General features: G+C 34.6%; 6 protein-coding genes across 6 annotated transcripts; 3 read left to right on the top strand and 3 right to left on the bottom strand.

Moving 5' to 3' along the window:
- Positions 1-451: 451 nt before the first annotated feature.
- PHYBLDRAFT_189012 (hypothetical protein) lies at positions 452-831 on the bottom strand (the record flags this gene model as incomplete). The annotated part of the gene is made up of 2 exons (XM_018439597.1): positions 452-734; positions 795-831. Coding segments are annotated over 2 exons (158 nt in total), but the record flags the coding sequence as incomplete, so codon positions are not given.
- Positions 832-5,958: 5,127 nt separating this feature from the next.
- Positions 5,959-7,704, top strand: PHYBLDRAFT_24180 (hypothetical protein; the record flags this gene model as incomplete). Its single annotated transcript, XM_018439832.1, has 5 exons — positions 5,959-6,239; positions 6,384-6,618; positions 6,765-6,989; positions 7,087-7,362; positions 7,525-7,704. Coding segments are annotated over 5 exons (1,197 nt in total), but the record flags the coding sequence as incomplete, so codon positions are not given.
- Positions 7,705-8,226: 522 nt separating this feature from the next.
- Positions 8,227-14,170, bottom strand: PHYBLDRAFT_189010 (hypothetical protein; the record flags this gene model as incomplete). Its single annotated transcript, XM_018439596.1, has 15 exons — positions 8,227-9,053; positions 9,131-9,170; positions 9,258-9,747; positions 9,938-10,119; positions 10,229-10,339; positions 10,404-10,598; positions 10,704-10,857; positions 10,933-11,049; positions 11,176-11,285; positions 11,383-11,448; positions 11,550-11,684; positions 12,098-12,329; positions 12,509-12,586; positions 12,774-12,955; positions 14,123-14,170. The coding sequence occupies 13 exons, from the start codon at positions 14,168-14,170 to the stop codon at positions 9,408-9,410; spliced, it is 1,950 nt and encodes a 649-aa protein (XP_018285561.1). The 3' UTR covers positions 8,227-9,053; positions 9,131-9,170; positions 9,258-9,407.
- A 4,700-nt stretch (positions 14,171-18,870) lies between these two features.
- Positions 18,871-20,582, top strand: PHYBLDRAFT_24100 (hypothetical protein; the record flags this gene model as incomplete). The annotated part of the gene is made up of 5 exons (XM_018439831.1): positions 18,871-18,991; positions 19,085-19,773; positions 19,856-20,012; positions 20,072-20,106; positions 20,259-20,582. The coding sequence occupies 5 exons, from the start codon at positions 18,871-18,873 to the stop codon at positions 20,580-20,582; spliced, it is 1,326 nt and encodes a 441-aa protein (XP_018285560.1).
- Positions 20,583-23,028: 2,446 nt separating this feature from the next.
- PHYBLDRAFT_151426 (hypothetical protein) lies at positions 23,029-23,276 on the top strand (the record flags this gene model as incomplete). Its single annotated transcript, XM_018432683.1, has 2 exons — positions 23,029-23,139; positions 23,205-23,276. 2 exons carry the CDS (start codon positions 23,029-23,031, stop codon positions 23,274-23,276), a joined length of 183 nt encoding a protein of 60 aa, XP_018285559.1.
- Positions 23,277-23,827: 551 nt separating this feature from the next.
- PHYBLDRAFT_118397 (hypothetical protein) lies at positions 23,828-25,789 on the bottom strand (the record flags this gene model as incomplete). Its single annotated transcript, XM_018428629.1, has 7 exons — positions 23,828-24,105; positions 24,204-24,525; positions 24,626-24,833; positions 24,925-25,022; positions 25,133-25,235; positions 25,321-25,498; positions 25,597-25,789. The coding sequence occupies 7 exons, from the start codon at positions 25,787-25,789 to the stop codon at positions 23,828-23,830; spliced, it is 1,380 nt and encodes a 459-aa protein (XP_018285558.1).
- Positions 25,790-25,955: the final 166 nt, after the last annotated feature.

The following is a 25,955-nucleotide window of genomic DNA, read 5'->3' as shown; positions in this document are numbered from 1 at the left end:
GTCCAATGTATCCTGAAGTTGAGGAGACATGAGACCAATTGGTTTCCATTGGGTTTGATCGATTGCATTGGGTACAAAATCATTGCTGTTACTGTTACTGTTATTGGTAATGCTGTTTGGATCGATCGTAGCTGGAACTGTGATTGGAACTGGAATTGTGGAAGTACTGTTTTCAGTAGTTCCGATGGTTGTTTGCACAAGTGATTCGACAAGACTAGACTGCGGGTCGATCACTTCTGGGCTTGCAGTTACGGCAGAGAAGCTTTGCTCGAATGGGTTTGGTTCTTGGTCAAGTTTTGGACCAGGATTCAACGAGATTTCTGGGAAAAGATTAACCGAATCAACAGATTTGTTAATTAAAATAATACTATTTTTTTTGGTATATTTTATTGTTAAATTTAAATTACATATTAAATTATTAGTATTGGTATTAGTATTATCTGCTTCTTACCTTGGGAGACCACACACACCGAGTCAGTGGTATTGGTCATATTTTCAACAAGAATTTTCTTCGGGCCGGTGGCTATGTTTGGAACAATTGGGGCTATTATTGTTGTCAAGGCGTTTTCTGTCATAATAGATGGCATTCGTCTGAATATATGATATTTAGCTATCAAGCTATCAAGCTCCAGAAACAAAGAAAGAAAGGAAAATTGATCTTTTTTTTTGATTTAAATAATGATTCTTGGTGCTTGTGTTCGTATTGTGCCTTTGTGTGAGTACGTATATGAAATCTATACAAATGTGATATTTTAATAAATCAAAATAAAATTAAAGTCATCAAATATTCATACCTTTTTATATACGTGTGTGTTTGTGTAAAATATGCAAAATATGTGATTTTGTTATTTGCACGCCTATTGTTCTATTATATAGTTCTTTTTTTTTCGGTTGCTTTGAGTAATGGTCGATTGAGTTTGTTGTAATGAGGATGACTTTGGTCGACGTCTGGTGTTGGTGGTCGTGGAAATATTAATAGCCGTAAGAAATAAAGAATTAAAATTAAAGGGTTATTTTTCTTTCTTTTTTTCTCTTTGTAAAATAGGTGCTATAAAATGCTTTAAAGAAGTAAAAGTAAAAGAGGGAGAAAGTGAAAGGAATAAAGAAAAGAAGAAGAAGAAGAAAAAGATATTATTTATTATCTATTAATAATAAAGTATATCACTAGTATAAATATATAAATATAAATATATTACTCAGAGCTACAACTTTACTGATACTGCTACTGCTTATTAGCCTACATGGTACAATCCAGAAATATATACACACACATACACATATTTAATACATATATATTTATATATATATATATAAAAAGAAATTTAAAGTACAAATTTTCTGGGTGATCTTTTCTTTTTCCTTTTTGATACAAATATATGTATTTTTCTATTATATAATTGAATAGCTTTTATAATACAAAATAGAATAGAATAGAATAGAATAAAATCATTCCTTTTACCGTATATCTTACCTTTCTTCTTTCTCTATCTATTTTTTTTAAATCCCAGCCAAAAGTAGCTTTTTTGTATATATTATATTTATATACATATATATATATATATATATATATATATCTAGTATTGTGTAGGTAATAAAAAAAAATAAAAATAAAATAAAAATAACAAGCAAGCAAGGCTTGAACAATGGAAAAGGAGGGGGAAAACAGGCATTTTATAAAAAAGGGAAAAGAAAAAAAAAGATAAAAGGGCTTTCGATCAAATGATTGGCTAATATTAAAAATATTACATCATCAACTCACTATTTAAACACCGTATCCAATTGCATGCATTAAAGGGTTGCTTTACATGCTTGCTTGGCATGAATTCCCGCCAGTCACAACAACTGCATGTGTTTCTGGTGACGTAATGACAGAGTGTACGCGGTTGGCTTTTTTTTTTCTTCTTCTTTTGTACATTGGAGAAGGAAGGGGGAGGTGGAAGTTGAAGCACGGTTCATTTCTATTCTCTCTCTCTTTGTGTGTATGTGTGTGTGTGTGTTTAGAATAAGAATTTAAACTATTTTATATTATGTATATTAAAGAACAGACAAACGTAGTATAAAATAAAGAATTTTTATTATAAAATTATTATTTTTTTACAAATTAAACAAACGAACATTGGACTTCTTTATCTGATAAAGTCATTCAATACTATGGTCTCAAGTATCTGTTATATGTTTTTTTTAACAAGTCTTTTAAATAACAGTAATAATAGATTATAGACACAAGCTATTTACACCACAAGTAAGAAAAAAGCACAAACACAAACACAAACCAGCAGAATTATTATTGTGCTCTAAGACAACTGACGAACAGAACCATTGTTACAAGCCATAAAATGACCGTGAGAAATGGAAGAGTCATATATATATACTTGTATCATAAATATTTTTTCTGTTAAGGTATTGAACTACCTTTTTGGATCTTTAAATAAACAGTGCTTCCAAATAGGCTTTTTTTTTTTTAAATATATATATATAATAAATATTAAATAAATAAATTGCTTTTACCCTTTTAAAGATGTTCTTCTATTAACTCACTTGATTTAAAATAATAGTAATATATATTGAATTGAAATACATGAAGCTAGGATAAACTATTGCTGAAAACCTCTTGACCCACCAAAATACACATGCATGTAGAAACCACTTTGCAGTATAGTATAAGAAGAAATACAATAAACATTGGGTCTGTAGAAACAATAACCATCCTTCTTCTCTAAGAGATAACCAAAGTTTTCAAAAGCTTTTGAGAAACAGTCATTAACAGACCTTGACGGAGATTACAAGAAGTGTGAAAAGAAGAGAGAGAGTTTTTACTGACAATCCAAGTTCCGAAAATAATGTCTCATAATGCATATCAGATAGACTGGGGGGGTTTTTTTTTGAAAGAAAAGAAAATAACAGTAATATGTTGGTGCATTTGGCATTGGATATAAAGCCCTTGCTATATTTTATATATAAATCTCATTAAAAGAAGAAGAAGAAGAAGAAAGAGTACATGGCCTTGAACTTCATGATTTTCATGTCCTGGAGCCTATCCATTGTACAGACACATAGCATATAAGATACATATATAAAGTTTTAAGCTTGCATTAACGTTTGGGTTTGGATAACACAATATATTTCTTTCTTTACAATGACCTTTATACGATAGCTTATAAATGTATGACTAAAATATAAGTATTACAAACAGTTCTTTGTAATTGCTTATAAACTACTGGGGCAAGATTGGACAAAGCTGAGATTAAGTACAAATCCCAGTTGACGGTCCTGTAGTCTCTTGTCACGTGTGTTATAAATGTTCCCAAAAACTTGGATACGCCAATACCAGCATTAGTAATAGCTTATTTGCAATATGTAAAGATATCAAAGAAAAGTCTATTAGTATATATGTATATGTATGTGTGTGTGATGATGATGGGTAAACAGAGCTATAGAGTTACAGAGACCTTCAAGACTATCGATCTCAGGACCATGAGCATAGACTTCCGCAAATTAAGAAGCAGTACCCAGCGAGCATTGTTTACTTACTGGCGGTGAGCAATACAGCTAGAGAATTGGTAACAATGCATCTTCTTTTAATTGGAATAAGCCATATAAATTCTTGTTGATAATTTAAGACAAGGATACAGTTCAGTTTTTTTTTCTATGTATCTGTGCCCGAGTAAAAAACAAGAGCAAGAAAAAATTGAAGGCATGCTTTAAGTGGCCAAGGCTTCTAAAATTACATTGAGAGCTAGACGTGCTCACAAGTATCTACCGTATGAACAACAATATCGGGTCTTGGTTATTAAAAGCTAATTCAACAGGTTTTGCAAATTCCTTCCACAAGATCTGGAGACATGAGAGCAGTGCTTTCTCTACTATTGGAATCGAGAAGGACAATAGGTGTGACATGAGAAAATATTCAGCGTACAAGAAAGTGTGTCTCTTGATTTTGCCATTGTCGCTGACATTGGCATCAGTTTCTTTTTAAAGATAATTATAATATAATAATTCATGGTACACAGAAAGGGTTCATTTGTTTGCACAGTTAATGTTTCTGTTGGACAAGGTGCCTTCATTTATTTAGATATTCTTTGGTGAATGATGCTTCTCTGCTTCTTCCTTTTTTTTTATACCAACAGAAAAAGAAAAGAAGCATAACCAGAAATAGTGGGCATGAAAAGCAATGATATTCGACATGTTTCCTGAGCGATATATGTATATCTTCACTCTGTTACAGGTGTACAATTGGCTAGATAACATAGTCTCAATTGGATCGATGCGGATATTCTACAGAATTTAATATTCTATAGCTTTAGCAAGATCTAATGTCTAGGATATAATACTTTTGCGACCAAGGTGTACATACTTTCAGCCAAATATTTCTTTTTCTTTTTCTTCTCCCTACATTTGTCGCAGTAAAGTTAGTGACTGTCATCCAGAAAGCGTATGATCCCACTTGTAGTTTGTTAGGATTTTCTCTCTCTCTCTCTCTCTCTTTGTGTGGTTGTACGTGCGCTTAAATTAAACAATAAAACTATATATAAATATAAATTAAAGAGCAGATAAATGTTATATAAAATAAACTATTTCATTATAATTCTTTAGAAATTAAACAAACAAGCTTTGGACTTCTTTATCTGATAAAGACATTCGATACTATGACCACATATATCTGCTATTTATCTTATGGTCTATGTATTCTGTACAAATTTTTTGAATGAGAAAAAGTCGTATGATTGAGCTAGTTACACCATAAATAAAGGTAAATTTCAATAGAATTTTTATTTTTATTTTTATTTTTGCAGTAATGGATTTTTGTGCTCTAAAACAACTGATAAAGAAAACTGATGGTGCAAGCCATAAAATGAGCGTGAGAAATAGAAGAGCTATATTTATTGAATACAAGAACCTTCTTTGTTGGGACATTAAACTACTTTTTTGGATCCTTAAAAAAAAACATGTACACATATATACAGAATGCTTTTATATAGCCCTTTATTTTATTGGAATTGAGTTAACCTTTTAGAACCAACCCTGCTGTTCATTTACTGAATACAGAATCCCTGTATCTTTTTTTTTTTTTTTTTGCTGTATCACAATTGCTTTAACGATCAAGATTTCTAAACACTGGATACAATAAAATACAATAAAAACGACTGTCAGACAATTCGGATATCTAATACAATTGCTTCCATTTTACATATATATTTTTAAATCTCCACAAAGTACAAAATACTAGACATCTAGATAATTCATATATAAAATTTATATAATTAATATAATGGATTTATAAATAAAAATAAAATAAAATAAAATAAAATAGAAAATCATAATAATATAATCTACACTTTCTTCTTCTGCTTCTTCTTCTGCTCTGTAATGGACAAACCTTCATTGCCAAAGGATATCCGTGTTCCTTTCAACACCCACCCTTCTCGCAGACCTCCAAACTATGGTGCTAACCACGCAGGCACCGAATTAGATCTTCAGGACAGCATAGACGAAAGCTACCACACTTGTGCAAATATTTCTCAATCACCTCACTCCTTCAGAGAGTCACTTGAATCCTTTGTTGGATCTTACTCTCGAGCCTCAGTCCTTTATGTAGCAGAAAACCTCACCGTCCACCCTAGTAACGCTGACATTGGACATCGTTCTGACCTAGAGGAAGAAGAAGAAGAAGAATATGATCATTCAAAACTAGGGCAAGTTTGAAATATAAGAATAAGAATAAGATGATATTTATTATTTAAACTAATCAAAATTGTCCTTTTTTTCTTCTTCTTCTTCTTTTTCTATACCCTTACTTATAGATCTCATCTTCTGGACTCGGAAAATCTGAGTCGGACCTTGTCTACTCAGACAACCACTGGCTACCATCTCTTCCCAGCTCTCTCCAGACACACAACCGTAGCCTCTATCCTGTCAGAGCAGCTCAATCCAACAGGGCACTCCGCCAGTCATGTGCCACAATCCAGCTTCCTCCAATCTGTCTTTAACTCTGTCAATGTCCTGATCGGCATCGGAATGCTTGCACTTCCGCTCTCCTTTCGCTTAGCCGGTTGGTTCTGGGGATCCATCATATTCTTCTTTTGCTCGTTTCTCACAAACTACACTGCAAAGCTCCTTGGCCAATGTCTAGATGCCTACCCAGGATCAGCTACCTATGGAGACATGGGTGCTGCGGCCTTTGGTGATAAAGGAAGACGCTTCGTTGGCACTATTTTCATCACAGAGCTTCTTACTGCATGGTATATATATATATATATATATATACATAAATATTCTTGGATACTTTTGTATTGATATAGTTTTTATGGTTCAAAATAGAACAACAATAACAATGATAATACTAATACTAATGCGTACATTTGTGTTTCTCTCTGTGTATATAGTGTGGCAATGATTGTATTACTAGGGGATGGCGTTCAATCACTGTGGCCTAATCTGGATCTTATCACCACACGGATCATATCCTTTACAATCCTGACACCCATGATGTTCTTTCCTATTAGAAAACTTGCTTACACAAGCTTAATCGGCATCATAAGTTGTGTAGCTCTGGTATTCATTGTTATTTACGATGGTCTGGTAAAAGAAACACACCCCGGAAGTCTTCGGGACCCAATGGTAATTATATATATGGGATTTTATCACTCAAATGGCAAACGAGCAATATGAATAATATATAGTGCAAGTCTAATAAGAAAAGTGTTATTAACATCATGTATTATCTCTTCTTTTTTTTTTTAAAAAAAATTAAATTAAATCAAAAGCCTACAGAATTATTCCCTTCAGAACCTTACAATATTCCACTTGCATTTGGTATAATGATGGCAGGATTTGCTGGTCATGCTGTGTTTCCAGCAATCCACCATGACATGAAGAACAAAAAGGAATATGTTCCGATGGTAAACCTCACATATATTGTGGCTCTTTTTGTCTATGCTACTCTTGCCATGGCTGGCTATGCAATGTTTGGCTTGGATACGATGCAAGAGGTAAATAATAAATAAGCTAATAAAAAAATAAACTAAAATATAACCTTTCTCTTTCTTTCTTTCTTTCTTTCTTTCTTTGTTCTTTTGGTTTTCATAGGTCACCCAAAATCTGGCCATTACACCAGGATTTAATAAGATCCTCAATAGAGTAGCAGTTTGGCTAGTTGTTGTGACGCCAATTGCCAAGTATGGCCTGATGATGAATCCGGTTACCTTGACTTGGGAGCTATGGATGATCAGCCATCCAAAGGTAGAGTCTTGGTGCAAATACCACTCCTGGCGTGAGACCTTTCTTGTGGTATCTAGCAGGATTTGTATTAGTGGTCTAGTTATCTATACTGCCACTGTATTTCCAGGATTTGATCGTGTTATGGTGAGTTTTATAGATATACTTGGAAACCAAAACCAAAAGCGAGAGTGAAAAAAAAAATGAAAATATTAGTATGAAAAGGGAAATCGTGTCTCTTTTGGAAATTATTTTTTTATATTTATATTCATTTGGTTGCTTGCTTGTTTGTTTGTTTGTTTCGGGTAGTCACTGCTGGGATCCCTTTTCAGCTTTAGTATCTCTGCAATCTTCCCGTTGGTGTGTTACAAGCGTCTTTTTGGCCACTCAATGACAAAGACAGGCGCAGCTATTAACAATGTCCTGTTGGCCATTTCCGTAATAATGTGTAGTTTGGGTACTCTCTGGACCTTCCTTCCGAGTTCCTGATCTAACAAGACAAAAGCTCAATACGCACTTACACCCGCACAAAAATTCAAAATGTATTTAAATATGTGTATTCTTATTACACACCTTCAAAAGAAAAAGAAAGAAAAAGAAAGTGAATATATATGTATATTACTGTTGTTATGTCTATACCCTTTATTAAATAAATAACTATATATAAAAAAAAAAGGAAAGCCCAAAATTCATTTGCATATAATATGATAATCTAATAGAATATACTCGGGTGATTTTTGTGGCTAAATTATAAAAAAAAAAGTATTTTTATGCTTTAATCCAAGCCAGGTCTTCATTGTTCTTTAACAACTACTGTTGTTTCAATTATAATAATGATCATGCCACCCAGCCTTAACAATATAAAACACGCACGCACGCACGCACAAACAAACAATTCATATGCCTAAAATTTCTCTTAGTAGTACATTCTAAATATACAAATATATAAGGCTGTATTCTATAAAAGGAGTTGTTTTTGTCAATGGATCTATCTATGGTATACTAGAAATTAATCATTAAATTTGATTTTATTTATTTATTAAAGAGTAATAATTAATCAAAGGTAGAAAGAGAGAAGATGTGTTGGTTATCTCTTTGATTTATGTGTATGAATAGAAGAATTACAAGCCAAAAAAAAAGGGGGGAAGGGGAAGGGGGAGAGGGTCTACTTGCAAGAAAAAGAAGTTAAAGAAGGTAAAGAAGGTAAAGAAGGTAAAGAAGATGATGATAAAGATGAAGAAATATTTCCTGTCTTTTTTTTCTTTCTGTTTTTCATTATTAAGGTACTTTTCTTTCTTTTCTTTTGTAGCTGTTTAGATTTCACCCTCTTGCTCTTCATCATCAAGACAAAAGTCCTTTATCTTGCCACGCTCCTCTTCTTTTGTCTTGACAGCCCGTACATAATGCTGGTCATTCCAAGTAGGCAGTGGTGGCGGTAGTGGTGACTGCACAACTTGAGACAAATCAATGTCCTTGAGGCCTGATACCATTGTTTTGTTTAAATCAACCTCACTACCGCTCACAAAATCCCCAAAATCTTCATTATCTTGTTGTTCTGCTTCTTTCTGTTGCTGTAGTTTTAGCTGCTGTTCTTTCTGCTGCTGCTGCTGCTTTTTAACTTCTGCTGTTGCTAGTACAGTAATGCCTCTTCTAATATTTGCACGTCGTTGACGTTCGGTAGTATCTGCCAAATGATCGTATTCGTCATCGTCAACATCCTCATCCTCATCCTCGTAATTATCGCCCGGATGATGGCTCTGTGTACGATGGAGTGTATTGGTGTGAGGGAATTGCTGAAACCCTCTAGTCCAGTCTGTGATTATCTTATTTGATTCTGGCTATAATTTTGCCAATTGTTAATTTCACATCATCTACGTGCCAAACATCTTTATATATACAATGAAATACAACATACCTCTTCTTCATCAATTTTATTATCATTGGAGTCTCTTGTACTAATGATACCAAAGTTTATCAAATTATATGTATATGTATATTTAGTATTTTTTTTTTAAAAAAAAGAAGAAGAAAATATTCTTTACTTGATCCAACGGTCAGTCCCTTCTTCTGCATACTCTTCAGTTAATTTCTCTTGGCTGACATGATGTACAAGATATCGAGAAAACTGTGATTGTTGGAATTGTGTATATGTGTGCCTTTCTTTTTAAATATCATATATAATATATATATATCTATATATATACTACCCATACTTGATTCTCTCTCTCTTTCTCTTTAAAACTTACTTGACTCGGCACACCTCTACTATCGTCTTCTTCATCTCCTTCCTCATCATCATCGCTAATGTGATCAGGATCATCATTTGGACGTGCTCCTCCTAGTGGAAGTCTATCTCTTTCTTTTGTATCTCTAAGTTCGCCGCTACAGTATTTATTCCAGGCATCAAGATCAATGTCGTCTTTTACTGTATTAAGAATAGATTCTGGATAACCTTCGAATACTTTTACGATTTCGTCCGAAATAAATGTCAAATGGCCCATGTATCCCAACCGAGTACCCTTTCGTTTCGCGCTACCAGATTATAAAAAAAATATATCTTTATTTATATCTTTATTTTGACTTTTTTTTTTTTACATATATAATACACATTTTATTATTAAAGAAGAATATCTGTTGTAAAGAATACAAGAAGAATATAAACCATATAACAGAAAAAAAAATAAAGAGTAAAAGACAAAGGATGGGGAATAAACGTACGTACCTTTCAATGTCATTCAATTTCTGTGCTTTGATAATCCAGTCTGTCAACTGGCCATCTTTAAGTATCGAAATTATCAGACTACGATTCAATCCCTTGTCTACTCGCCCATTGAATACTTGATGTAACATATCATACACTACATAATGTAATACATTGTTCCATGGAAAACTAAAAAATAGATCCTAATCACAGTGTCATAACAAATGTGGGTGTAAGCTAAAGTGACATCTCACTTTCAAACACACACACAAAAGGGTACGCATTCAATATCCTTTGATTACAATAGCTTACAACACAGATCGGCATCACTTTGTGCTCGACATATTTTTGCTTGAGATAGTCTCCAATTGAAAACAGATCATCGTCGTTGTCATGGGCAGGTTTAGGTTTATCATCTTTTGTCTAGTAAAACAGACATATAAATAGATAAATAAATAAGAATATGTACCTACACCAACACACACACAATACAAACATTTTCATCTGATTTTTGAGTCTGATCAGGATTTGGTGATTCTGGCGTCAAAGATTCATTCAAGGCCGTAGTATTGAGGTTGGACATATTTGAGCAATGAAGAAGCTCAGCAAATAATTCACATATCCGTAATCGTTCGAACCCAAGTGATGCCTGTTCTCCCATCGCATTCGATACTGATTTTTTCTACAGCAGCAACAAGAATAAGTGTTAATTAATTAACTGTTTTCTTCTTCTTCTTAAAAGAATAATAACAATAGTAATAGTAATAGTAGTAGCTTATAGACTTACGATTGATTTCGGATCCAGGAGAAGCTGGTTAAAGTCTCCAACATGATCTGACAAGACCTTGAGCATGTCTGCTAATGATACAGGCATATCACGCATAATCTGGCTTGTCTGACAACCGTAATTCCCGTTGAGTGAGGAATCGTTTTCAACATCACTATCATTAATAGATTATGTCAAGATATTACTTTAAACAAATCTTTATCTACACATGTCTATTCAAGAACCTTACCTGTTGTTGTGTCTAATGAGATCAATGATAATAGTAATACCATTGATAAGTGCAGATGTTGAATTGGGCGCCTCGGTATTCAACATAAACATCGTCAGTTTCTTCATCACGGGCTGGCTTGAGAAGAAGCAGGGCAGGAAGGAATAAGGTGAGTATGGTATATATGAATGTATATCTTTTTTTTTCTTTCTTGTTTTGTTTGTAGGCTATAGACTAAAGAATGTGATATCATATCATATCTACCTCTTTAACTTGATAATAATATCATTAACACCTATACTTGGAGAATCTTGTACACTTGTCTGAGACATCCGAATGATTTCACAAATACACTGCTGTGCTATAGAATGTTCCTATTTTTTTTTAAGAAGCATAAAAGAAAACAAAAGAAGAGTTCGTTTAGCAAGCTATAATGATATACGTTTTTTTTTAAATATATATATGACCCACATCATCATCCAGGTATGGATCAAGCCTATCAATCAAATCCTCCAAAAGCCCATAGTCGTTCAACCACTATGACACTTTATGTAAGCAAAAAGAAGATAGCATTCTATATATATATATATATATATATATATATTATGTCTGTGTTTGTGTTGATAGTGTAAATCTACCTGAATGATTCCTTTGCCCTCTTCTAATTCCTCCATACGTATCAATGTCAAAAGCAGATCCATAATCGAAGAAGTCTGGAGATGAGCCAAGAGTTTTTTGATATTCTCAGGTTTTGCGGTAATAAATTTGAGCATCTAATGAGGCAAACGAAGTGTTAATTACATCTGATCCACACAAGTGTAAGCATCAACGTATTTCCCTTTATCGATCCGTTTTATTCTATCGTCTATAGTTCTTTATCTACACTCATATACACATCTCTATCTGCTTATTTCATTCTCCTTCTGTCTCTCATTTCTTATAATATTAAAAAGAAGAAGTCCAAATTTATCTATATCCACACATTTCTCTAGATATCCTGATCCATATCATTCTATGCACACACACACAAATATATATATATATCTAATTCCCCTTCTTCCTCTTGTTGTTATTCTTCTTCTTTTGACGTTGTTTTATGCTGACACTTGTACTTCTTTTTTTTATTTTGTATCATGTGAAAATGCATTTTGTTGGACCAGTCGGGTTCCGGAATGTGTGTAATTACCTCTGCCGTCTGCTTGGCCATCAGGATACTAATGACTTTGCAAAAATAAGATGCCTGCATAGAATCTAGCCCGACCTCGGTTTCATCTGAAGCACCAAATCGACGCCTGGGGGCTGCAGGTCGATCAAGATATGCCCAAAGGGATTCCAGAAGCGGCCTGTGCTCCAATACAACGGCATCTAGAATTTGTGGAATCTCACAGGCCATAATTTCACTAGCAAGAAACGGGTACCTGATACACAACACACATGCAAATATTAATAAGCACTATTACAAAATAACATCAACAATAATAGATACAACAACAACAGCAAAAAAATCAACAGTAACAGTAACAACGATAGTAAATATGCTAGTGTGTACATTTCTTCCTTTTTTTTTAAAAAAAAAATAGAAAGAAAAAATGCTTACTTTAGACGTTTATTGCCCTCAAGGTCAGGAGCGGTAATATAATGTATAAGCAAACATAAGTTATCCGGTTTTACAAGACTAAAGAGATAGATAAAAGACCGAGAGTCAAGGATGGTTTGACTAGCTAGTTAGATAGCTAAAAAAGAAAAAGAAAAAGACAACATTCTGTATTTTCATTGAAGATTGTAATGTAATTCGACCATTTGAATTGAGAGCCTTCATTTCCCAAAGTACGCAGGAAAATAAAATAAAAAAAAAAGGATACAAGTCGACTAGTTTTTGGTTATGAGACTTTGCTTCTTGTAAAAGGTCTTCTTCTTCCAGAACTTCATCAAGTTTAACGTCTCCGCGATCTAGCAATGTATCTATCACAGACGGATTGTGAAAGCCAAAGCGCCAAAACATGGTCAAGGAGATAAAGTAAGGACTTGCAGAATTGACGTTTTCCTTTTTGTATATATAAAATATCTATATATATATATATTTTATATATAAAATAAAAGGGAATTCGTTACAACCAACGTATATATAAAATAAAATAAAATAAAAAATCCGGAAAATGTTGGCCATGTCATCAGGTACCGCTGATTGGCCCAAAGTACTTTTGGTACCTTTATTTTATTTTATATATTCCTTTTTATTCTTTTTATTGCTTCTATATAAAAATGTCTATAGATGTAATTGGCTGTTACCAGTCTTGTATATTGATATCTGTATACAGGTAAAGATATATATAGAAATATAAAGGAAATAATGTGAATAGACTGTGCATAATATAAGCACGCATGCAACTCTCAGTCTCAGTCTTTTTTTTTTCTTTTTATTTTCTTGTATCAAGCTTGCGTTTAATGCCAGCTTACCACTACATGTGTAGATCTTGATATGTAGATAAAGATACAAGACTTACATACACACGTAATTTATTATTGAATCTGTTTGAGTATTTGAATGTTCTTTCTGTATGGTTGAAATTCCATTAAGGTTTGTGGATCATGTGCAATAGTGGAATTTATACAAGAAAATGGCCTGGAAGGAACAGAATAGCTATTCAAGTCTCTCTTTTTTCTCTTTATATCACTCTACAGATGAGTATAGCTATCCACATATCCATAAGAACGAATCGATATATACTATTCATTCATTGGTTCATGCATTAATATACAAGTTATTATAGCTGTTTATACTTATTGACCTTTTTGTTAATATGTGCGTGGGAAGAGGCTATTGTTCTTTTGGCTATCCTTTCAGAACACAAGTAGTTCAATGTAATTCAATCCACAAATATGCGGGTTGCAAACAAGCAAAAAAAGAAAAAGAAAAAGAAGAGAGAGGTAATTTAACCTAATCCAAAGCCATTCCTCAAAGGTATATATTCTTTTTGGATAATTGAATAAAACAAGTTTATCTGCTTTGGTATCCTAACACACATGTACACATCGTACAATATAGTTTTTCTTCTTCTCTTGATAAGGAAGAGGAGGAGTGAGGGACCGTTGAACTCTAGTTTTAAGAATGTCCCACCTGAGAACCAAATTTTCCGATTCTTTTAAATAAAATATGAATGATATAAAGAAAGAAAGAAAGAAAGAAAGAGAAGCTTTGTAATGCTTTTACCAAGAGGAGCATAGAGACGGAGGCATAGGGCTTTTTAGCTAGAGCCATATTTCTTGTTTGTTGGCACATAAATTATTGAGATTAAAGTATGTAGGACAAGAATTCTGGCTCAAATGTTATAAACCAAAATAAAAATCGGTGTGATGTCCGTAGAAGGATAGGTTTTATGGTAAAGCCGTTTAGACTATAGGTGAGACAGATGATTTCTGCCCCGCGTTTTCTATAGTGTATTCCGTATACTCTCTCTCTCTCTTTTCTGGGGGTGTGTTTTAGAAAGTGAATATATGCATATAGGTTGATATTTCATCATGGTCATTATTATTGCTATAAAGCAATTTACGGTGGCGTAATTCATTCTGATCAAAAACTGTTAATATAACTATAACTCTCTTTTATTTTTTTATATGTGTGTGGGTAGGTGGGCTGAAGTTATCTGTGGCACTGTCATTTTTGAGAGGCGCATTTGTTTGGCGATCTGGTGTTTCGGGCTTGGGATGGTGATTGAGTATTGAGGCATTTGGAGCCCTTTTGAACTCACGGTAGCTTATTTTTATTTTATTCTATTCTATATACAACAATAAGAGGAAGGTCAAAGAGACACAGGGTGGATTTTATATATCAAAAAAAAAAGTTATTGGAAAAATCTAAATATAAAATGATATTTATCTAGTGATTGATTACTATCTATTGTTCATTCTGTATGAATATATGCTTAACATATACATAAGGCCAGTGTAACTACCTAGCTAGTGTTTTTCTCTTGCTCTCTCTCTGTAACACCTAAGAGCTGACATTCAGACTCTCGAAACTTGGTTGGTTTCTTTTCTCTCCCTTTTTTTTTTGTTTCGCGCTCCAAAGCACAAACTAAATCCTTTTATCCTTTTTGTACCTTTCCTCCATCCTTTGTCTTTTGTCCTTTTTCTCTCTAGTCCCATATACACCAGAAAATGAGTGAGCTCCCCTGGGACATTGATGCTCCCATGAACATCTCCATGCTCTTAGAAGAGGTATTTGCCAAGTGGTCGATACGTTGGTGCTGTGTAAATTTGTTTGCTTTATTACAATTCACCTAAATATCACGTTTTGTTTATTTATATATTTATTTATATACACACACAATCAAATAAAATAAAATGAAAAAATAAAGTCTATGGGTTCTGTAAACAATATCGTTTCAGATAATGATCTTCTCGAAAAGGTTTCTTCCCATCTTAACTACTTGCTCAACCGTCAGAGCGGAAGACCCGATGAAGCCGTGGCTATTATGAACAAAATGTTTTCTACTGCCGAGCGTGCATTGGAAACAGACACCGATAGACAAATCGTTTCTCTCTTGAAGACCTACGTCTCATGCTTTATTGGAAGTACCCTTGGTGTCAGAAACTTCCTTCCAAGGAAGAAGAGCGAGGACGAAGAGGAGGAAGCAGACGAAAATCGTCACAAAGACGAACGTCATATTTCCTGGACTGAGGTTGCTAACCACCATGCCAAGATTTCGGAGTACTCCGAAGACCGGGACATTCGTACCACAACCACCCGTTTCTCAAGCTACAGAACAATCTCAAGCACTGAACAGCCATCGTCTCCAACCCCAACCCAAGCCCCAACTTCTGGTAGTGGTGGTGGTGGTGAGCGCAGTTCTTATCACGGTGGTGGAGAAGCCGCGTCTTACTTCCGGTCTCGTCCTGCTCCAGCACGGGCTGCTACCCAGGAGGATTCTGATGATGAAGATGCACCTGAATTGGCTGAACATGCTAGATTAGTACAGCTGGCCGAAGAGTACAACACACTTGAGGATGACAATGGAGAGTATGAAGAAGGAGAGGAAGGAGAAGAGTACGAAGAAGAATCTGACGAGGACCCCGAAAAGCCAAAGTCACGAGAAATAAATGGTGACTTCCAGACTGTCCGTCGCAAACGCCCACAGTTGGCCAACGGTAAACGCGGAGGATACAATAACAATGGCGGACGAGGAGGCTACAACAATGGCGGCGGAAGAGGAGGCTATAATGGTGGCGGTGGATACGGTGGATACGGTGGAGGTGGTGGAGGTGGTGGAGGTGGAGGTGGAGGTGGAGGATACAATAACCGATCGCGTGTGAGACCAAAGTACTTTGAACCACATCATTTGGAACGCCTTTCACCTGAAGCATATTGTATTCCCATCTTTTTCCCATCAGAAAACAGTTATCAGGTAAGACTACAAAAAAGAAAAACTCTAAACTGCTTCGTTTATGATGTACGACATACTAAAACAAAACAAAATAAAAAACATTCCTTTTGTTGTTGTTGTTGTTGATGATGATTGTCACAAGGCTTTTATTTCTGCCCTGGGGTCTGCCAAAAAATCTCTGCTGGTCTGCGTATTCTCCCTGACAGATAACAACACAGCCGATATCTTGATTGATGCCAAGGAACGCGGTGTAGATGTCCGAATAATTACTGATAACGATCAGTTGGAGGGCAAGGGTGCTGATGTGAGACGCTTACATGAGGACTATGGTATTCCTTACAAGACCGATAACAGGTACAAAGATAAAACGTTTGTGTATCATAATTGTAAGAGTTGTACTGACAAGCATATTCTTGATTATTTGTTCATAGTGATCAATTCATGCACAACAAATTTGCTGTCATTGACGGTAGAGTTGTGATTACCGGAAGTTTCAATTGGTCTATCGGGTAAGACAGAGAGAAAGAGAGAAAAAAAGCAATGGCTTAAACAAAAATGATTCTTGTGAAATCTCAATTTTTTTTCTTTTTTTTTGTGTATGTGTCTGTGTATGTGTCTGTCTGGTTGTGTTTGTGTAAATGTGAATGCAAATGTCGATGGTCTGCATTTGATTGTTACGTTTTACTTGGCAATCGTGTTCCAGTGCTCGGTTCAAGAACCGTGAAAATGTGGTTATCACCAATATTCCGTCAGTTGTTGAGCCATTCCAGGTAGAATTTGAGCGTCTCTGGGACTTCTTTTAAAGACTAGGGCAAAGTACAGCATACTTTTTTTTGGAGTGTCTGAATCTTATGCAGACACGTGGGGAAGGAAGATACTATATAAAGTCTGAGGGCGTATGTTGCGTTCCCAAATCAACCCTAATAAACAACAAATTATACACAGCAGGTATATAACATCCCCGATTGAACCCACATGTCAGTTGTCAGCCAAAAATTGATGAGGGGAAAGGGGGAGGGAGGAAGAAAAATAAACTAGACTGATTTTGTCTACGAAACACAAACTGAATATGTATCTTATGTATACACATCAATTCTTTTTTTTTTATAAGAAAAAAAAGACCGATACAGATTTTTTTTTATTTAATTGCCATGGTAACACCCGTAACCATAACAAAATGGCTAAATAAATGACTAAATAGATAGACAGAGGTATTACTCGAGAATATCAAACCTTTTATTTTCCCTTTTTTTTTATGTATAAAATTGAAACAATCAATTCAACCCTCAATATAAAGAATAAGAATATTATGCAGTTTAAAGGGTTATGAGATTAGTAGCTGTAATTCTAACACCTATTAATAAACCCTGTCTTTTATATATTTACTACAATAGTTTGTTTAAATAAATGCTAGACTACAATAAATGTCATAGTTAGTCTTGTCAAGCCACGTGCCGACTAATGGTGCCCAAAAGAAATCCAAACCCCAGGGCTTACATTCAAACCCTCCTCCTCAAGTCTTCCAATTGAACAACCAAAAATACATGAATAGCCGAAGAAAAAAAAAGAGAATCCAAAGACAAGTTGCTGCACTGATGTTCGTAGTCAGCTTCTTCTACATAATCCATAACAAAACTCTTGTCCGTCCAGCTTCTTAGTCTCTATTCGTTCTATAGTCATTTAAGGTATATTTTCTCTCTCTCTCTTTAATTTTTTAAAAGCAAGAAACCAAATAAAATTTCATAGATCTTGAGGCGGAAGTAAAGATAGTTGGTTAATGCCAAGCTATCTAATTACCTTATGCTGTTGACCAATTGAACTCTCCTTGTACTTGTATGTATATTATAGATATATCTAATTAAAACTATGTAGGAACTTCCCCCTCCTCAAAAAAAGAAAGAAAGAAAGGAAGGAAGAAAGAGAGAGAGAGACAGAAAGCTATGTAAATTACAGAATTAATAAGAAATTTATATATATATATATAATATATATTTTGGCTTTTAATAAAATATAAGATAAAATAGTAATGGTTCATGGTTCATGGTTCATGGTTCATGGTCCTTAGATGCTTTCTCTGACAAGGCATTTTTATTTTATTTTTTATTTTTGAAACCTTTAAAATGTTACACGTTTTTTTTTTCATCCAATCCTGATGCGCACTGAACGCCCAATATGGTTTTCATTACCGCAATATATATATATATTATTTCGTACGTCGTTCACCGTCCGAGCAATTTTCTTTTTTTAATTTTTTTTCTTTCTGAGCAATCTGTGGCCATCAGCAGATCCTGGTATTTTGTGTGGATATAAAAAAAGTAATAATTATTATTAGGAAGGGTTTACCTTTATTTTCTTCTTGTTTTTCAATCTTTACACAAATCTCAATAATTCAATTCAGTAAAATATTTTCTCTATCTTGTATAAAGTAGACACCAAAGAAGAATAATATTAAATAAGCAAGCAAGCAAGCAAGCAAAATTAAATCATCTTCTTTGTAATGTCTCCCTATCCCTTTGCTCTCACTCGCTCACCCATGATCACAACTCGCCAGCATTGTCTTCGAGTAAAGAACCTAATGCAAATAGATCAGAAACAACGTTCAATTATCTATCACCGTGGACAAGTTGGGGCAGTAAGAAATGACACAGACATAGAGCTCGATTTTCGCCAGGAAAGTCATTTCTATTATCTAACAGGTAACCCAGATAATAATAAAAATAATATAATATAATATAATATAATATAAAAAAAATTACTTTATTTATTTACTTATTTATATTATACTATAGGCGTAGATGAACCAGGGTTTCATGTAGTGGTAGATCTAGAGACCAATAAAGTCTATCTGGTCCCACCTACTATTCCTGAGAATGACATTGTGTGGAATGGATCACCCGATAGCCCGGATGAGTTACTTCAAAAATACGACGCTGATGAGATTGTGAGCGAGTCTGATCTACCGGGTCTCCTAACCGACCTAGACCCTGTCACGATCCATGTGCTGGACACGACCGACAAACAAGTGCTTTATGCGGCCGGAATAACCGACAAGAAACTCAGCACGACATATCTACGGGATGCGCTCAATGAAGCACGACTCAAGAAGTTTCCCTGGGAAATCGAAACCATCAGACTCGCAGTCTATGGATCATCGCAGGCCCACAAGGCCGTCATGCAGCAAGCAAAACCAGGCCTCTCAGAGTCACATCTCGAAGGCCTCTTTAGGTGGATTTGTTCGCGGAACGGGATGTCCAGGCAGGCCTACATTCCGATCGTTGCCTCTGGTCCTCGGTCAACAACACTACACTACACCAGAAACAACCAGATCATACCGGCCGGTCCACATACGCTTGTTCTTGTGGATGCAGGAGGAGAGCGTGGATGTTACGGAAGCGATGTAACAAGAACCTTTCCTGCGACCGGGGTCTTCTCTGCAGAGGCAAAAACGATATACAACATTGTCCTAAAAATGCAAGAGGTATACATATATATATATGTATATACTTGTGGCTTGAATTTTCCTTTTCTCATCTTCTTTTCTTCTTCTTCTTTTCTTTTAGTCTGTTCTTTCTAGACTAAGACCTGGAGCAATGTGGTCTGAATTGGAGAGACACGTTATTCATGTACTTTGTAGTGAATTAATTCGAATTGGTGTATTGGTTGGGGAAATTGATCAACTGGTGGATATGGGTATACCGCACGCTTTCTTTATTCATGGTAAGCTTAAAAGGTTAATTTATATATTACTGAATGAAAAGAGGCTAATGATATATTAGGTCTTGGTCATTCGGTTGGATTAGATGTTCATGATGTAGAAGGGTAAGACAAGATTATTATAGATTTATTATTTTTAAAAACCAATATATATATATATGTACTAAAAAATTAAAGCCTTCAATTGAATTGAATTGAATTGAATTGAATTGGAGTTTTTATAGTCAATTACCAGAATTGCATTTGAAGAGAGTGGACAGTGCTGGATATTTGACAAATTTCCTTCAAGGAAGACCCCTTGAAGCTAATATGATTGTGACAGTTGAGCCAGGGCTCTACTTTAACGACAGCATGCTTGATATCTGGACGCAATACCCTGGTTACAAATCCTTCTTTGATCTTGATGTCATTCGTAGGTATCGCGTGGTAGGCGGTGTTCGTATCGAGGATACCGTTCTGATAACAAAAGATGGCCATGAAAACCTGACGCTTGCACCAAAAACAGTCAAGGAGATTGAAGACATCATGGCTGGCCAACAATTATCCAATTCAAACTTTTCAAACATACTATAGTACACACACACACACACAGATACACTTTATATATATATAAAAGAGACATACATTTCATATAATCTAGCTTTACTGTAAATACATATACCATAGTCATTAAATATCATCCAATCATCTTACTCGAACATTTCTTCTCTCTCTCTCTCTTTGAAGAATAATAAGTATATATATTGAACGTTTTTACGTATAAACTAATTTCATTTCATATATTACATTACATTTTCTTCAGCGAAAAATATCTAATATTTGGAAACTAATACTTTTGAGGCTTTATTAATAACCTCTTGGGTAAAAAGAAGATCTCAAAAATACAACAAGACAGACACACCCACATACACTCCTTTTTATTTATTTTGGTTTATTAAAAGATAGTATTATCTACCAAGAAGTACTTTGGTTTAATTGATATTGAAATGCTCTAATATTCTCATAACTGTCTATTTCACCCTAATGTTACCTTTGAATACAGTCATTAAATACACCCACAAAAGTCTTGTGCTACAGTAGAGGAAAAAGAAAAAGAAATACAAAAGAAGGAAGAAAGCACAATTTCTTTTTCTTTCTCTTTGGTTGAGTTCTTTGTCCAAATACCCTGTATTGAATTGAATTGGATTGTAAAGAGTAACTTGAGCTCACTACTAATGCTCTTGGGAATAGTATAAAAGACTAAAGAAAGGGATATGTGGGTTCGAGGACTAGAGACACTAATTCCAATACATAATCTTATCAAACTCCCTATAATCTGTCTTGAAATCCTTTTTAACACAAGGGTTGACACCAAATTTTTTTCGTGATCATTCGAGGTTACAATAGTAAAACACGTTTCGCAAAGCACACACCACCCTCGAATCTGGATTATTCTGTTTAATTATATATATATATATATATAAGCTTGTATTTTTATCTCTTAAGAAAGTATGCGCATCACCGCATGGGGCATTTCTTAAAAGGAGTGGAGCACTTCTTTTATTTACGTATTTATGTATTGGTTAAAACTACTTTATGTCATCGTAGCACTTGAACAGAATATCTTTGTACTAACTACAGACCTCAGAGTAAAAATACCCAATCCTATCAATTGATTCTTTTTATATATATATATATATATATTAAACTTTTTTTATTTGCTTTTTTTTTCTTGCTTACAACCTATTGGTAATAATGATAGTAATCTTGGGTATATTTCTATAGCAATCTTTGATGCTCTTTTGACTAGTATTTCTCGGTACGACTCTCGATTACTCCTGAAAATCATGTCAAGATCTCTGGCTTTTTTTTTGGGTTTTGGGTTTGCACACAAGAAACAACAACAGCGGTAGAGAAATAAAGGGACTAAACACACTATTAATAAAAGCACGAAATAATTTTTATCCTTAGAAAAAAATAAGTAATTCAGGGAGCAATACGCGTAAGGCTTCAAACCCTAACGTAACTCAAACCAAAAATAAAATAAAACAATCTAACAAACTAATTGCCTTGATTTGACTTTTGACTGACTGACTGACTGACAAGATAAAGCTTGGACCTGGCTGCTCACAAACATTACAAGCCCTTGTCACCCTTGTTTATATTCGATCTCCTGTTGATACTTGCATATCAGAAATAACCTCTTTATTATTATTTATTATTCTTTGAAAGGGGTAGTTTATATGCGCAAATTCTAGAAAAAAATAAATTGCAGTAAAGAAAAATAAAATAAATTTATATAGGTTTTTACTACCTACTAATCAAACCTCTTAATCCCAGACAGAAAAACCTCTCTGAACTGAGTATCTGAAATTCTTTTAGAGCTTAAAAATAAACATCAAATAAAGTTGACTCCCTTCTTCTATTATCATCATCATTGTTGTTGTTGCTGCTGCTGCTGCTGCTGATGCTGCTGTATATATTGCTCATGTTGCATAGGTTGCTTATGTTGCTGCTGTTAGTATCGATTTATATATTTTAATAATAATAATAATAATAAATAAATAAATAAATAAATAAAGAGGCTTATTTATCCCATACACATCTAAAATCAAAATTGTCTTGTTTGCTTTCTCCTGCAAATCCTGATCGTCAATCGAAAAACAAGACAACAGTAAGGGTTAGATGTGCTGTACTATAACCATAACAGCGGGGCTCTCTTTTCTCTCTCTCTCACTTTTTGTCTTTGTCTATAAGCTCAAGGAAGTGTAGAAGATTTGCTCAATCGAGAATTGAGAATGACACAGGAGTAGAAAGGAGAACAACCAAGAAGACTTTGATAATTTTTCTATCATATCTTCCTTATTTTTTAATTTTATTTTTTTCCCTGTGCGAATAAGGGATATAAGGCTCTCGAAAAGCTCATTTATTGAATTCGATTTTACTATAAAAGCATCCTTGAATAGCCTCCAAAGAAAAAAAACCATTATCCTATTCTTCGATTCTCTTTCTCAACAAACAAACAATCCTATAATTCAATATGAAGTTCACCTACATCATCGCCATTGTTGCCCTTGTTGCTGCTGTTGTATCCGCTGAAGACTCCCAGAGCGTCAAGAGTGTTGGAAGTGACGGACCAGTTACTGGCTTTGTAAGTATATATTATTTTTATACATATATTGTCCCATTTCTAACATGCTTAAATATCTATTGTAGTTCAACGACTTCTTTGAGGGTGGCAAGGTTTCCGAGAACTCTCGCAAGAATGCTGTGTCCCAGGACGAATAAGACCACCGTTATATACAAGCTCTTTCTTTTCCCCATCTCAATATCGTGTTGCTTTATTATAATATTGTAGAAAGAACGAGCCTCTTCTTCTTCTTCTTCTTCCTCTTCTTCCTCTTCTTCTTCTTATAAATTTAATCTAATAGTTAAATAGAATATATGGGTAAAGTATATATCCATATTTCTATCAACAACTTCAAACACACACTCCCATAGTCCGTTCTTATTTTATTTCTATTCTTTCGATCATGTGATAGTCCTAAGTATGTATGTGTCTTTGTGTTTGGAGTGCAGTTATTTGTTACTTTCTTATTATTATTAATAAAATTTATGATAACTGAAAAAAATATATAAAGTGATTATAACGTACAAAAGAGAAAACTCTCTCGTGTATTGTTGTATTGTTGTATTGTTGTATTGTTGTATACATATATTATGATGGTATTATATAATTAATAATTAGCTAAAGCAAAATATAAAAAGAAAAGATAAGATAAAGTAAAGTAAAGGTAAAAGTATAAGAGGTAAGTTGGGATAAATGACATTGGCAATAATTAATCTTGGATTTCACTCCAAAGGTACGGAAGGATAGTAACACATGCGGTGTAGAGCACCGTAAATATTTTGATGAAATTCAGAGGGATTTCAGCATTCGTTCCGCTCTTGAACTCAAGGTAGATGGAGTAAAAAGCAACCGCAAAAAAGTGATACACCAATAACAGAGGTCTGTCTGCCAGACCAGCCAAAAGACTTACTGGACCATTGATACACTCTCCACCAAGTTCAAAGTATCCAAAACATCCTCTTTGCAACACCTGAAGGTCAGGAACATCTATAGCCAAAAAAAAGTATAATAATCAGGCCATGTTTTACTTACCATTACTAGTCCTAGTATAACATGTGGAAGAAATTAAATTGTTGTATTACCACTTGCGGCGAATATACGATAGAGCGCCATGGCCAGAACATTGATGGGTGTACAATATCTCTTGCGCTTCCAATGGAAGGCACCCATGGCCTGGATTACAAGATCGGTATCTTGTAGCAAAGGTACATTTTCTTTCGAGAGAAGTCTGGATAACAGAATAACATCGTTTAATGCCACGGTCATTCCACCACCAGTAAGAGGGTGTCTGATATTCAACGCATCTCCAAGTAACACCGTGCCATCGTTTTGGTTTGCCGATGGAGGAAGGAATCCACAGGGCATGGATCTCAAACGCTCTGTCTCCAAACCTTCCAAGAATTTGATCTACGCCAATCAACCAACCAAACCCCATTAATTCATTTATCCATCAAGTTATCCGCACCAATTTTTTTTGTTTCTTTTTTGATTTTGATAATAATCTCACCTGAATAACCTTTGGTAACTGTGGTGCAACCACATCTTGCAAATATTTCTTGAGGTCTCCATTACCAACAGACGGCAATTGGCCGGGAACATCAATGAGCACTCGGGTATCCCGTTTACCAATCTGGTAAATGAGTACAGGCGAAGGTTTCACCATAACAACACATCCATGTTCAGGTAAAGGTAGATTCAAATCCTTCATAATAAATCTGTCCGTATATGTGTTTTTTTTAACATAAATTTTACTTTTATATAAAAGCCACATATTCATGAACAATAATAAATTTATATAAATCTTACCCAACAAAATTGGACCGAACATCTGGAGTCTTTGTGGTAAAGTCTTTACGGAAACGTGAAAATATGCCATCTGCTACAATTGTGAGAGGGGCAGTAAACTTTTTTTTTAGGACAATCAAAGACATAAAAGTTAGCGGAATGGATCTTATTTATTTGTTAATATAAAATAGTGCACAGACCTCATTAAGCATATGAATCTGTTTCTTACCCTTTTCTCCTTCCCTTCTTTATCAGAGGCAAGAACACCAATGATTCTGTCGCTGGTATCATCGGTCAAAAGTTGACTAACTGTCATTTGCTTGATAGTCACACTTCACACACATTAGAGTATTAGATATTGTATTCTTTTGATCTTTTGATCTAGAAAATATCCCACACCACCACCCAAAGACTTACTTTTTGGTGTTTGTAGCCGACATTCGTAATTTCTGGATAAACCGACCGTGATGAAATGATCTTCCTACTTCTTGTTTTCCGGTGTTTTCATTGATCGGATATGGAATGGTAACCATCTTCCCTTCTCGAAAAACGCTATAACCATAGCAAGGAATTCCATCAATATCCTCGAGACAATCTTGATTTACAAAACGAAATTATATAAAAAAAATAATTAATAAATCCGGGTACATAATCATTATTGTTATTATTGTCATTATTGAATGCGTGGGCTACCTTCCATTCCAAGTTCTTCCAAGGCATGTACACCTCCAGGTTGCATAAGCTCGCCCACAATTCGATCGGGCTCGTTAAGGTCTCGTTCTAAGACTAGTACTTTACGCCCACTGTCACCAAATACTTTGGCAGCAGCACATCCGACGACACCTGCACCTACACAGATGATATCATACTCTGTGTTGAATGACATATGCAAGATAAAAGATAAAGATAAAAAAAAGAAATTTAAGCAAGAGAAAGGGGGGCCTGTGCTCCTGTCATTTATCGGTTGTCTGTTATATATGTATAACATTATCAACCTCACGTGTTATTTTTGTTTTATGTCGCCGAATGGACCGATTGTGTCTTGACAAAAA

The sequence above is a fragment of the Phycomyces blakesleeanus genome (assembly GCF_001638985.1).
Source record: "Phycomyces blakesleeanus NRRL 1555(-) unplaced genomic scaffold PHYBLscaffold_29, whole genome shotgun sequence".
NCBI classification, from domain to species: domain Eukaryota; kingdom Fungi; phylum Mucoromycota; class Mucoromycetes; order Mucorales; family Phycomycetaceae; genus Phycomyces; species Phycomyces blakesleeanus.
The sequence above is the reverse complement of the archived record's forward strand: the minus strand, read 5'-3'. Positions and strand labels throughout refer to the sequence as shown.